This window comes from Ictidomys tridecemlineatus, chromosome 10 (assembly GCF_052094955.1).
Source record: "Ictidomys tridecemlineatus isolate mIctTri1 chromosome 10, mIctTri1.hap1, whole genome shotgun sequence".
Lineage (NCBI taxonomy): Eukaryota > Metazoa > Chordata > Mammalia > Rodentia > Sciuridae > Ictidomys > Ictidomys tridecemlineatus.
Window position 1 is genome coordinate 15,290,740 of NC_135486.1, and position 12,793 is coordinate 15,303,532.

General features: G+C 34.1%; 1 protein-coding gene across 9 annotated transcripts in view; it reads left to right on the top strand.

The window, feature by feature from the left end:
• Smg7 (SMG7 nonsense mediated mRNA decay factor) overlaps positions 1-12,793 on the top strand; it is a 78,144-nt gene that overhangs the window by 52,541 nt on the left and 12,810 nt on the right. For all 9 annotated transcript variants that reach the window (XM_040276659.2, XM_013356179.4, XM_013356180.4 and 6 more), the window contains 7 exons: positions 1,416-1,487; positions 2,585-2,735; positions 3,044-3,179; positions 6,395-6,557; positions 6,912-7,068; positions 8,806-8,876; positions 10,458-10,518. In XM_040276659.2, coding sequence (XP_040132593.1) covers positions 1,416-1,487; positions 2,585-2,735; positions 3,044-3,179; positions 6,395-6,557; positions 6,912-7,068; positions 8,806-8,876; positions 10,458-10,518 — 811 coding nt within the window. The remainder of the gene's footprint in view (positions 1-1,415; positions 1,488-2,584; positions 2,736-3,043; positions 3,180-6,394; positions 6,558-6,911; positions 7,069-8,805; positions 8,877-10,457; positions 10,519-12,793) is intronic.

Below are 12,793 nucleotides of genomic sequence, written 5' to 3' on the forward strand. Positions count from 1 at the left end.
GTGAGGCCCAGGTTCAATCCTCAGTACCACATACAAACAAAGATGTTGTGTCCACCAAAAACTAAAAAATAAATATTGAAAATTCTCTCTCTCTCTCTCTCTCTCTCTCTCTCTCTCTTATTCTCTTTAAAAAAAATTAAAAAAAAAACAGAGAAGGAAAAAAAAAAGAAATTCATAATATATTCATTCCTTTCTTTTTTTGGAGTAGTCATAGGAAAAAACTTTTCCTTTAGACCGTAAGTATGTGCATATAATTTAGATTATCATAAGAGGAAATTATGAAATGTATTTTTAGGAACTTAGAATTTCTCAGGGTTTTAGGATTGTCAGATAATCTTGAAAATAATTTTTATATTAAGATTTAAATTTTATTTACACTTTATGAGGGTAGAAAAATAATAAGCAGCAAAAATGTAATCAGAACAAAATTTTTCAAAGTGATACATATTTTCTAAATTGAAAGTCTGTACTCTTTTGGAATAAATAATTTGTAAGTTATTTCTTCTAAAGTTAAATTCCCTTATTTTCCTTCTTACTAGTGCGTTAAAAGCTCATTTTTAACTTTGCTTCCTTTTTAAAAGATAAATGTGTATTTCCATTACATGTATTTTATCTGAGAGTATTATACTACTTACTTATTCTTGTTATTTCTTTAAGGTGACCTTAAAAGGTTATAAAACAAATTAACTATAGGATTATGTTTTGCTTGTTGTCCTCAAAATAATAAGAAATGGAAAACTTTTTTTTTTTTTTTTTTTGTGTACAGATATTAGGTTTCTTAATGTCTTAAATCAGTGACTCCATTAGAGGAGTTACATCAAAATAAGCAGTTGAGTTCTTCAAGGAGATTCAGGGATAGTATGTTTGAGTTGTTTTTGCTTTCAGTGTATTCTTTGCACACACATACTTAATATTGCAGTAGATTATAAGGCATTTTTCAAATATCACTTTATAAGATATTGAAGAACTACATAATTCTCAGATCATATTGTATAGTGGTTTTTTTTTGTTTTGTTTTGTTTTGTTTTGTTTTTAAGTGCCATATAAGTCACCCCTTCTTGTGGGCCGGCTCCAGGTCACCAGCATAGTCCATAGTGGGAGCTGGTGATGCATGACACTGGAGGACCTGAAAATGGGGGCTAGGTAAGCTTTAAAATTGGTTACATGCTGACTGTCCCAAATAGGGAAGGCGGATGGACACTTCACACATAATCCTATAGTTCATTTGTTTTAAAGTTTTTCTGTCTGTAAAGTGATCTTAAAACTAATTCTAATGCCTTTATTATCTTTAGATAATTTAAAATGCTAACTGCTTGGAAATGCCCTCCTGGTGGTGTGTGTGTGTGTGGGTGTGCGCGCGTGTGTGTGTGTGTGCGCGCGCGCGTTTAACTAAATTCTCTTTCTCTTATTCTTAGCTCGATATAGAAACCAGACCAGCCAGGCAGAGTCCTACTATAGGCATGCAGCTCAGCTTGTCCCCTCCAATGGTGAGTGGGTCTGTCAACTGGAGGTTGGCCGTGACACTTTGTTCTTTATAGCACTATAACGGATAACTAAAGGCTCATCTTTCAAGTTTTATAAAAGCAATAGATGTTGAGTTTGATATTGAGTTTTGTAATTGCCTTTTAAAGTGTACATTCCATATAAGTGAGATAAAAAAGTTTCAAATAAGATTACTTTTGTTAATAAAATAACAGAATTAATTAATGTAATCTAATATTGTTTCTATATCTGTAGCTTCCTCAATTGCTTGTGGAATAGTTCTCTTTAATACTACCATTTCCCCCTTTGGAAATGATCAGTTATCTAAAAACGAGTACTTTAGTCTTTTGGTGGTCCCAAAATAGTCATTAGCAATGATTCTGTATTTATTTAATGGGTTTATTTTTATGTGATGCTGAGGATGCTAGTGCTTCACACATACTGGGCAAGTGCTCTGCCACTGACCTGTAACTCTAGCCCTAGCAGTGATTCTTGAATTAAAGAAATTGCATCATATACTTAATGATTTAAATCATTGGTGTTAAGCCAGGATGAAATTCCTTTTAATTCTAGAAGAATCTAAAGTAGGGTTGGTAGTCTGGCCATACCATTCATTTCGTATTATCTTTGGCTGTCTCACTGAGTGATTTTGATAGAGACCCTTTGGCCTGCAGAGCAAAAAAATACTTACTAGCTAGCCCTTTGTGAACCCTTATTTGAAATGCTTATCATGGGTTGGGGTTGTAGCTTAGCGTAGCACACTTGCCTAGCATACTTGAGGCACTAGGTTCGATTCTCCGCACTACATACAAATAAGTGAAAATAAGAGTCCATCAACAATTAAAAAATATTAAAAAAAAAAAAGAAAAATGCTTTTCGTGCTCTCCACCCTAAATATATGACTTTTAAACGTATACATGATAGTACATATCATTGTTAAAGTATGCTGTTTCACATTATGTTCATTTGTAATTAGTCATGAGATTTGTCTTATAGAATACTTACCATTATTAATTTAAGGATTTAAAAACTGAACATTTGTATTCTGATAGCAAGACTGTGGTTCTTGGGTTATTTTAGAATCTGAACTTTTCTCCTTTAGGTCAGCCTTACAATCAGTTGGCTATCTTAGCTTCTTCCAAAGGAGACCATCTGACCACAATTTTCTACTACTGCAGAAGCATTGCTGTGAAGTTCCCTTTCCCAGCTGCCTCCACGAATCTACAAAAAGCACTTTCTAAAGCACTGGAAAGGTAGGGTTGAAACCCCCCGCCCCATGAGAGGCATACAGGAAATAATAGTCAGTGACCTGTGCTTCTCTTCTTTCATTCCTAAACCTATAGATGCTTCATAATAGTATGTGTACAATCACTGAGTTTTACCCAGTGTCTGATTTGTTCCCAACCAAATACTTATCTGAAGTTGAAAAGTTAATTAAATGTGCAACTCTTGCCTCACGCATCAGGTGCTCAAATAACTTGTTCTTGCAAGCCCAACCTCTTTTAGGTGGTTTTATTATATTTTACTCTTAAGATTCACAAAAGTTTTTCTTTCTTTTCAGCCGGGATGAGGTGAAAACCAAATGGGGTGTTTCTGACTTCATTAAGGCTTTTATTAAATTCCATGGTCATGTATACCTGAGTAAGAGCTTGGAGAAGCTGAGCCCTCTTCGAGAGAAATTGGAAGAACAGTTTAAGGTTAGATTTCAAAAATAGAGAAATTTTTTTGTCTAAATCAGAAAGGCTAACATTTGGAGAAAACTGACTCCTGGTTCTATGACAAAACTTAACCAAGGTATTGGTAAAAATTAAATTGGAAGAATAGGAAATTCTTGCATATACATTTCGTCATTTAAACTGAAGTATAATATCAAAAGAAATAGAGTAGCGATGTTTTAATTGAGTAGCTGCCATTTGGCAAAAAGTGTTAACTCTTTATTCTTGTTTGGAAAATATTACTTTAGTTGATTTTGCATTCTTAGATATGATTCTAATGCCTATTTTATAGACATTGCCATTCTACAAACCATTCTCATTGTTCTTAATGTGCTTCAATCTGTCAGGTGTTTTGGTAGTTTGAAGGAAAGTAATGAGAACTTCACCAACAAAAATACTTATTTTACTAATTATATAAGTAAATAAAATTAAATAACCTTTGTTCTATTTATATAAGAAAATGACCTTTTTTTTACTATATTGAGAAATTATTTGTTTAAATATAGTGTAATACATAAAATAGAGATAGTCAAATTTAAGTATTAACTTTTATTTTTAATTAATATATGCAACAAATGTTTTGTTAAGTATCAGTCACTGTTGTAGGCACTGAGATCAAGAGCACAAAAGACAAATCTCAACATTTTATTTTTCTTGATTATTTCTTTCTTTCTATATACTTGGGGAATTGTCTATAACTACCTGACAGTTCCTATAATTTATGTGGATACTTCAAACATAATCCTATAGTTCATTTGTTTTAAAGTTTTTCTGTCTTTAGTGATCTTAAAATTAATTTTAATGTGTTTATTATCTTTAGAATTTAATAATTGCTTGGAAATGCCCTCCTGGTGGTGGCGGTGGCGGTAGTGGCGGTGATTGTATGAAAGTCTCCCATTCTAATATGTTTTTGAACATGGACAGTTAAAGGCGTGGATTATCCAGATATAGTCATTTGAAGTAGTTTTAAAGATTATAATTTTTTTGTTGGTACTTGATATGTATAACAGATTCTAATAGAAATTGTTTTAAAATAAACTTTTGGGATACCCTCCTTTCTCTGTTTCTCCTAATGGCCTATTTTAATCTTAGCTCATGATATATCATTTGTTGGGTTGGATATATGAAAGGAACAACGTAACTTGATGATGCTCTGGGCTATTTAGCCTGGAAAAGATCAAAAAATCTAACTAGATTTTTAATAAGTATTCATATATATGAAGGATTATTTAAAGAGAATATACCTTTGTCTTTCTTGAAGTCAAAACTAAAATTTTTAAGTTGAGAGCTATAGGTAACTGAGGGAGAGTGTGGATTCTCCTTTTTTGGAGATTTTAGGTATCAGATTGACAGTCATCTGTCTTGCATGATTTAGATAAAATTCAGATTAAAGGGCAAGTCATTGGGCTAGTTGACATCTTGAGATTGCTTCTAGCTCTGATTCTATGAGAGCTGCATTAATATGATCTTCACTGTGTAGTTTTTCTAGTTTGAACCCAGTCAGTTTTGCATTTAGTAGAACCTCAAATGCTAATATTTTCTCAATATATATATTTCTGTAGGTAAGAATGTAGATGGCCAGTTGCTAAAATATACTTTAAAGTGTCATCACCAACACATGGGATTAGCAGGTCTATTTGAAACCTTACCCATTATGTTAGCTTTTTATTACTGTGGCAAAACACCTGAGATAATCAACTGAAAAAGAGGAAAGTTTGGAACTTTTAGTCCAATAGTTGGTTGGTTCATTGATTTGGGGCCTGTGGCAAAGCAGTCAGTACACATCGTGGTGGGAGCATGAGAGGAAGCTGCTCACCTTATGGCTCTTGGGAAACAAAGAGGTGAAGAGGCTGGAGTCCCAGTGTCCCCTTAGGGTCACACCCCCAGAGATTTGACTTGCTTCCACTAGGACCCACCTCCTAGATTTTCTTCCACCCACCAATAGCACCACAGGCTGGGGACCAAGCCTTCAACACATGGGCTTTTGGGGACATCCAAGTTTCAAACTACAAGATCCAGCTTTAAAATAACAGAATAATCTTGTTAGAATCAAATTTTAGCATAGTGGATTAAATTTCTAAAAGTGTTTCTAAAACATGTAGATAATTAATATCATCCTCATATAAACTTCAGGGTACTGAACTCACAGTGTCATCTGTGTAAACGGTTTGCTTATTTAGAAGATTGGATCTAGAGGTTGAAGGAGAACTTTTGTGTAAAAATTCTGGAGAACGGGTAGAATTTTAGGAAATTTTGGGGAAAGAAAGAGAAATGCTTTGTGGCCTTTAGAGAAGGGATGAGCATTGTAGATAAAGACAATGGGATGGCAGATTGCAAGGGGGCTGAGAGTTGTGATAGAAAAAATAGAATGGATTGTGTTTTTCTACAGTAATAATGTGAAAGACTTTGCTTAGAATTGCAGAGATTACTATGGATATTTCAGATTCTTAAACTGTGTAGAAACAAAAACTCAGAATAGTCAAAGGCAACTGTGAATCTGGGTATATTCTTTTATTGCTGCTGATATAGCTGTAAGTAAAGGTTGTTATTTCTAACCATAAGACTAGAGATGCAGATCGCTGCTCTCTCCAAAACCTTTCCCTGGGGAGGGAAGGAAGCTGACTGTAGTTAAGGTAGGGTGAAACCAGTGTAATGCTTCTGGTAACTATCAACTTTGTTAAGAACTTCTCTTTGAAAAGTATTTTACTGGGGGATAGTCTAAAACTATTGAGGTATCAAAGTAGAAGGGTAATTAAGTTGAGGCCGCCAGCTGAGAGTATCGGGTAACAACTTCTTTGTAATGCAGTTGATCAGATCAAATAAATTTCTTTATGTGCTTTCTAATTATTGGTATTTTAATATATTTGTATCTTTTATAAAACAATATCTAATGAATTAAACTGTGTAAAGTTATGGATAGATCCCCCCAAAACTTTTTTCTCAAGTCATATTTACAAATGTATAGTCTTAGGATAAAAAGATTGTTTGACAAACAACTCAGTAGTTTCTGGATTAATTCATTTGAGAATTATTCAGATTGGGAAATGTTAGACCCAATTAAAATACTGGGATGAAAAGTGAAACAGTTTACTCATCTGTAATTCTATTACCCATGTGGTCTTAAGTGCAGACTACCAGTCTTTAATTCAAATTCTTTTCTTAATAATATACCAGTATTTTTTTGTCCTCTTTTACAGAGACTGCTATTCCAAAAAGCTTTCAACTCTCAGCAGTTAGTTCATGTCACTGTCATTAACCTATTTCAACTTCATCACCTTCGTGACTTTAGTAATGAAACGGAGCAGCATAGTTACAGCCAAGATGAACAGCTATGTTGGACACAATTGCTGGCCCTCTTTAGTGAGTATTACATCTTTCAACTTTGACAGGCATCATCTTCTTGGAAAAGCAAAATCAAAAGCATTTTCATCAGTGTAGCAAAACAGAATGATGTACAAAAATGTGTTCCGTTTTTGTTAATATTAAATCAGGAGCCCCAGACCCCAAGTTCTTTCCTTTTTACTTGATGATATCCCCTCACCAACTTTACAACATTTTAACATAGAAAAAAAAAATGCCCTTTTAGGAAGAAACTTGAAAATCCTTGCATATTCAGTAGAATATAGGAGGAGGAGACTCATAATGACATTTTAATTTAGATTGGTATGCAGTTTCAAATATCTTATGCTTTGTGAATACATTTTTTTCTTTAAGTGTCTTTTCTTGGCATCCTGTGCAAGTGTCCTCTGCAGAATGAGTCTCAGGAGGAGTCCTACAATGCCTATCCCCTTCCTGCGGTCAAGGTCTCCATGGACTGGCTAAGACTCAGACCCAGAGTCTTTCAGGAGGCAGTGGTAGATGAAAGACAGTAGTAAGTGTTTTGTAATTTCATCGTAGCTTGTATGCTTTGTTTGTTTGATATTCATAGATATGTAAAACTGCCTTCTGAAACACAACAATTCAAACAACACAACATTCAAACAATGGAAGACTTTGTATTTTCTGCCTACACTCTGGAAATTGAACTAAAAACCTCTTTGTATGCTTCTCATTTATTTGAATTCTTCATGTGAGGCACAGTCTTAAGAATTTGTGCCTCTCTCTGCCCTTCCCTGTTCCCAGTTACCATCCTGAGGAAAAGATAATTTTCACATTTCAAGATGAACTTGACATACAATCAGTTTGTTTCTTATCAAATACCTTGTGCCTCAGTTTTTTGTTCAGGAAAAGGGATTATAAAGGGATTCTTAATTCTTTCATTATTTTCTGTATGTTAAAACTATTTGATGTTGCTTTATAATGACACCCAATTTGAATTGTATTTATTTTAATCACAGAAGATTGAAAGCTATTTTTACTCTTACCATTTTCTCTGTGATCTGTATTCAAAGTAATTCTGACAGAACTGTTGACTTCACAGTGACAAATGAAAACTTTCAATTTACCTTTGAGTATTAGAGGTAAATACCTTCAAGAAGGCTTTGCAGTGAATAGGAAGTTCCTTCCCTGTGTGTTTTGGTGGTAAATTTAAGGAAAATCTCTGAAATTGCTATCTGTGGCCCATCACATTGACGAAGATCACAACTTAAGAAAAGGCCTCATTTGAAACCCTGTGATTCCTCTACTTCATAATTCTCTTTCCTTTTTTCTCTCACCTAACTGTAAGCTAGCTCCATCACTTTTGACATTATTAGTGGAGTTTGGGAACATAGCACCACGTTGTATACATCTCCTTTTAATATTTGCAAAGGTATTTGTTATATAGATTTCTAGGCACTGTCTCGAATAAAATTTTTTTCTTAACCTAGGCTACATTCACAAAATATTGGGATATTATAAAACTTTTGAAGTTGTTTATTCAATATCAAATATAATTTCAATTAAACTATGACAAATCAAAAAACCTAGGCTATACAGTTTTATATATGTAGAATTCAAACTTCTGTTTGGTTTAATAAATTGTATCAGTAATACTGTGAAAGAAGTCTGTTTTATCATTTACATATAGGGTTTTTGTGTTTATGGACAGGGATGGCCGTTTCTGTATATAGGCCTTGTTCCTATACAATTATCATATTGGCCCAGAGTTTAGAGATGATATTGAGCAGAGTAGACTTTTTTATGTGTATATCATAAGGAAGAAGGCATTATTTATCATTTAGAAGAGAGTGATTTGAATGTGATGTGCCCTCTCTCCATCACAGGTTAAAAGTTCTGCCAGTGGGTCCCACAGCTGCTAATATATGTTTAAAAAAAAAAAAAAAGTCTATAAAAACGCAATATCTTTTTTTTTTTTTTTCTGGTTAGAATTTTCTCAGTAAACATCAATTTTCAGTGTTTAAAACTAATATCATTTTTGCTATTTGTTAAATAAGAAACCTGGAAAACAATCTTTAGTAGTATGTCTCTGTCATGGAAATTTGACTCTTCTGGGTACATCTTTATAGCGATATCTTTGAAAATATATTTTAGGGATTAATACAAACTAGAAATGTTGAAAAGGAAAAATACATTAAGACTAGTTCCTGTAGACATCATTTTCATGGTTTATGAGTATTCTAATTATCTTGTATAAAAATTAAATTTGAAATATTTATTTACTTTACAGCATTTGGCCCTGGCTAATTTCTCTTCTAAATAGTTTCCATCCGCATGAAGAGGATCTCTCAAGTACTAATGGTAACAATGAATTTTTGCTATAGTTTCTCTATCACTAATGGTGCGTTTAAGGCCAGAGAAAAATATGTTTTTGGTGAGAAGTCTTTGACTTTAAATTCAGTATTTTAGAAGAGACTTTGAGCTCTATACAGATTAAGTGGGTGAAAGTAGAGATGATGTTCTTCAAGTGTCTTTTGGGGGTTTTTTTGTTTTGTTTTTTTTTTTTTTTAGTTGTATATGGACAGCATGTCTTTATTTGTTCATTGGTGTGGGGGTGGGGGGGGGGTGCATACTAGGGATTGAACTCAGGGGCACTTGATCACTGAGCCATATCCCCAGTCCTATTTTGTATTTTTATTAGAGACAGGGTCTCACTGAGTTGCTTAGCGCCTCACTAAATTGCTGAGGCTGGCTTTGAACTTGTGATCCTCCTGCCCCCTCCTCCCAAGCCACTGTCATTAAAGGCATGTGCCATTGTGCCCAGCTTTATTTGTTCATTTTCATGTGGTACTAAGGATTGAACACATTCCTCACACATGCTAACCAAGTGCTCTGCCACTGACCTATAGCCCCAGCCCCTCAAGCAGCTTATTCTTGCTCAGCCACATTTGAGTAGGAGTTCAAAAAGTAAAAGAATATATTTAAATTATTTCCATCTTTCTTTCCTCTTCATTCATACTATTTAAAGGGGTAGGGGTGTTAAGAATATCACTCTGTCAAATTAATACCTACTCATCAGAAAATTTGGCACATGCAAATACACACATACACACACACACACACATACTGCCCATAGTTATCCTGAAGTACTTTGTACCATTCACATGATAGTATATTTTCTCCAAGCCTCTTTCTTATAGGTAACAAAGTAATGTATGATATCAGATACTGCTGTGTACCTGCTTTTAAAATTAACATTTTATTGTTAAGACTCTTTCACTAAGCATTTTGAAAACAATTTTCACTGACTTCATGGTATTGTATCCTATATATATATGCCATAATCTATTTACTCAGTGTCTATGACTTTTAACATTTTCTCCCTTAATAAGTAGTACTGCATTGAGCAACATATAGCTTGACTCCTTTCTGATTATCTTCCATTAGATCAGTAATCCTCAGGGCTAACTTGCAAGTGAATCCCCTGGATCTTGTTCAAATTCAACATGATTGAGTAGGTTGAGAGGGGGCCCAAGAATCTGTATTTTTTTTTTAAGTTCTTGGTGATATGAATGTTGCTCATCAATACTTGGAGTTAAAGGAGATAAATGATATAAATATTGGGATTACTAAATCTGAGGCTAAGAATTTTTAGAAATGCTGATAATAAAGTCTGTATACCCATCCTCCTGCGCATTGACTATTAGGTGAATAGTAGAAGAATGCTAGGCTCCAAAGGTAACATACTCTGGGATTTTGATGGGTAAGTTATTTTTATCAAGATTACTATGAAGATTACAGAATCGAGCATTACAGATACTTTCTTTGCATATTTATTTTATTTTATCCTTAAAATTTAGTGAGCATTGTTTGAATAATAATATTTTAATTAAAATACTAAATAAATGAAATTTTAATAAAATAAAAATTTGCTCCCTTTAGCTACACCACTTCCAGAGGAGTTTGAGTTACAAGGATTCTTGGCTTTGAGACCTTCTTTCAGGTAGGTGGCTGCTGAAGGAGGTTTATTGCATTGCTAGTGGTTGAAGTATTATAATTAAAAAGAATTAGGTTTGCGTGTAGAACCTTTGCTCTGTTCTTATTTCATAACAAAAACTAATAATGAAGTGTGTTGATGTGAAATGGATTCATGTATGTCATGTCTTTAATTCCTGTATAATACCAATACTGAGTGTTTAAGAAAGGAATGGAAAAGAAAATTGCTTCTCCAAGTAATATTTTTTCACTGAATGATATGAACTTTCAAACTTTTCTTGAAATTAGAGGGTAAATGTCAAAAAGGGAAACAGATGTAAACCAAAGGTTATTACTTGTAATCTGGTTTTCCCAGTCATCTTACGTCTCTTGGTCCCATCCCTTTCTACCTCCTCTGGCACCTTCATTCATCTTTTACTCCTCTCCATATCATTTTTCTTTTTCTTTCTTTCTTTCTTTCTTTCTTTTTTTTTTTTTTTAAACCAAGCACTTCCCTTCAGCCTAGTATCACTTATGTATGCTCCATTCTTTTACATAAAATAAAGCTGGATTCAGTGGTACATGCTCTATAATCCCAGACACACAGGATGCTGGGTCAGGAGGATCACAAATTTGAGGCCAGCTTCAGCAACTTTGCAAGACCTTGTCTCAAAGTTAAAAAAAACAAAAAAAGGAGCTGGGGATATAGCATCCCTGGTATTACCCCCAGTGCCTCAAATATTAATTAAATAAATAAATTAATAAATAAATTTACAACCCCCATCTTCACTGTTGTTATCTTTTCTCTTCAAATTAGTATGAGCTAACCATGTTGACCTATCTTCAACTTTTATTCATTTCTCAGCCTTCAGCAACTTAGAACTGTCAGTGCCCTCCTAGATACCAAATTCCTGGGGCTGTTGCATAATTTTCATCCTTTTTTAATCTCCAGCATTGAATATATTGATCCCCTTTCTTGTCAAAACCTTGGGGGGCTCTGTGGCATTACTCTTCTGCTCCCACCTTTAGTCTTTTTCACTCTTTCTTTTGCACCACACATGTTAAATGTTGTTCTCCCTGGTGATCAGATCCATCCCTGTCTTGAGTTTTTATCTTGTTTTGTAATTCCCAAAGTTTTACTTCTGAGTTCTCTTGGAATTTGGATTCTTATTTTTAAAAATCTAATGACCCTTATACATTTTAAGCTATATTATGCCCAAAATTGAATTTATATTTTCCTATCTGGTCATTAAAATTAATCTTCTTTTTTTATTTTTATAACTATGCTTGTGTAGACCAAGCTAGAAATTGTCAACCAGGCTAGAAATCAGAAAAGCTCTTGTTTTTGTTAATATTTCTCACCAAGTTTATGAATTCTGTGGCCAAAATGCCTGTCAGCTTCATCACCTTTTATTTCCCCATAATTCAGGTTTTTATCACCATTTACTTGGAGCATAAGAAGCCTCTTAGAGTTCTCTTCCTATAGCTCCTACTGCTTCCAGAATTATTTTTTTTTTTCCAAGTGTAGAACTGATGCTGTTCCGTGACTAATCTAAAAACTTAGATTCACCCAACTCAGTCACTGCAGTATTTCTTTCAGGTCGGTGTCCCAAGTTCTAATATTATTTAGCTTAGTTTTTCAGATTTATTTTCACCTGCTTTCTTCCCTTACCCCTGGTACTTATACACTCCATGCACTCACTGTGTTTTATTCTAGGTTAGCTCTGTATTCTTATTTCTCCGTGCACCTTATTCATGCTGTGCCTAGAACATTCCCTCCTCTTCTCGGCCCTTCCCCTACTAGCTTGGTAAGCAGTTATCCCATCTGCTAACATCCAGCTCAGTGTCATTTTCTCTGAAACCCTTCCAGAATTGCTGAGAAGGATCTCATCCTTATTTTACTTTGTTCCCTTATTCTTTGCATAGTTTTTACTATAAGATTGAATCATAATTTATTTATCAGATTGAATCATAGCTGATGTCCTCAAACTCCTCCCTACTGCCTAACTTTTTTTTTTTTTTTTTTGAAAGTGTAGTGAGAGGAGAACTGAAAAACCATTACTTTCTCTGGTTGACAAACCCTTCTCTTATCTGTATACTTCATGATATTTATGCTTTTTTCTAATTTAGAATGGGCCATCTTAAAAAATGGATAGATTAATGCTGTTTATTATAATAGGCACCTCAGAGACTCTTAGCATTGCCTTGGTTATTTTAATCAAATTGTTTGGAAGGCAAGGTAAGTGTTGATAAAACTTTATTCTGGGCTGGGTTTTGGCTCTGTGGTAGAGCACTTGCCTAGC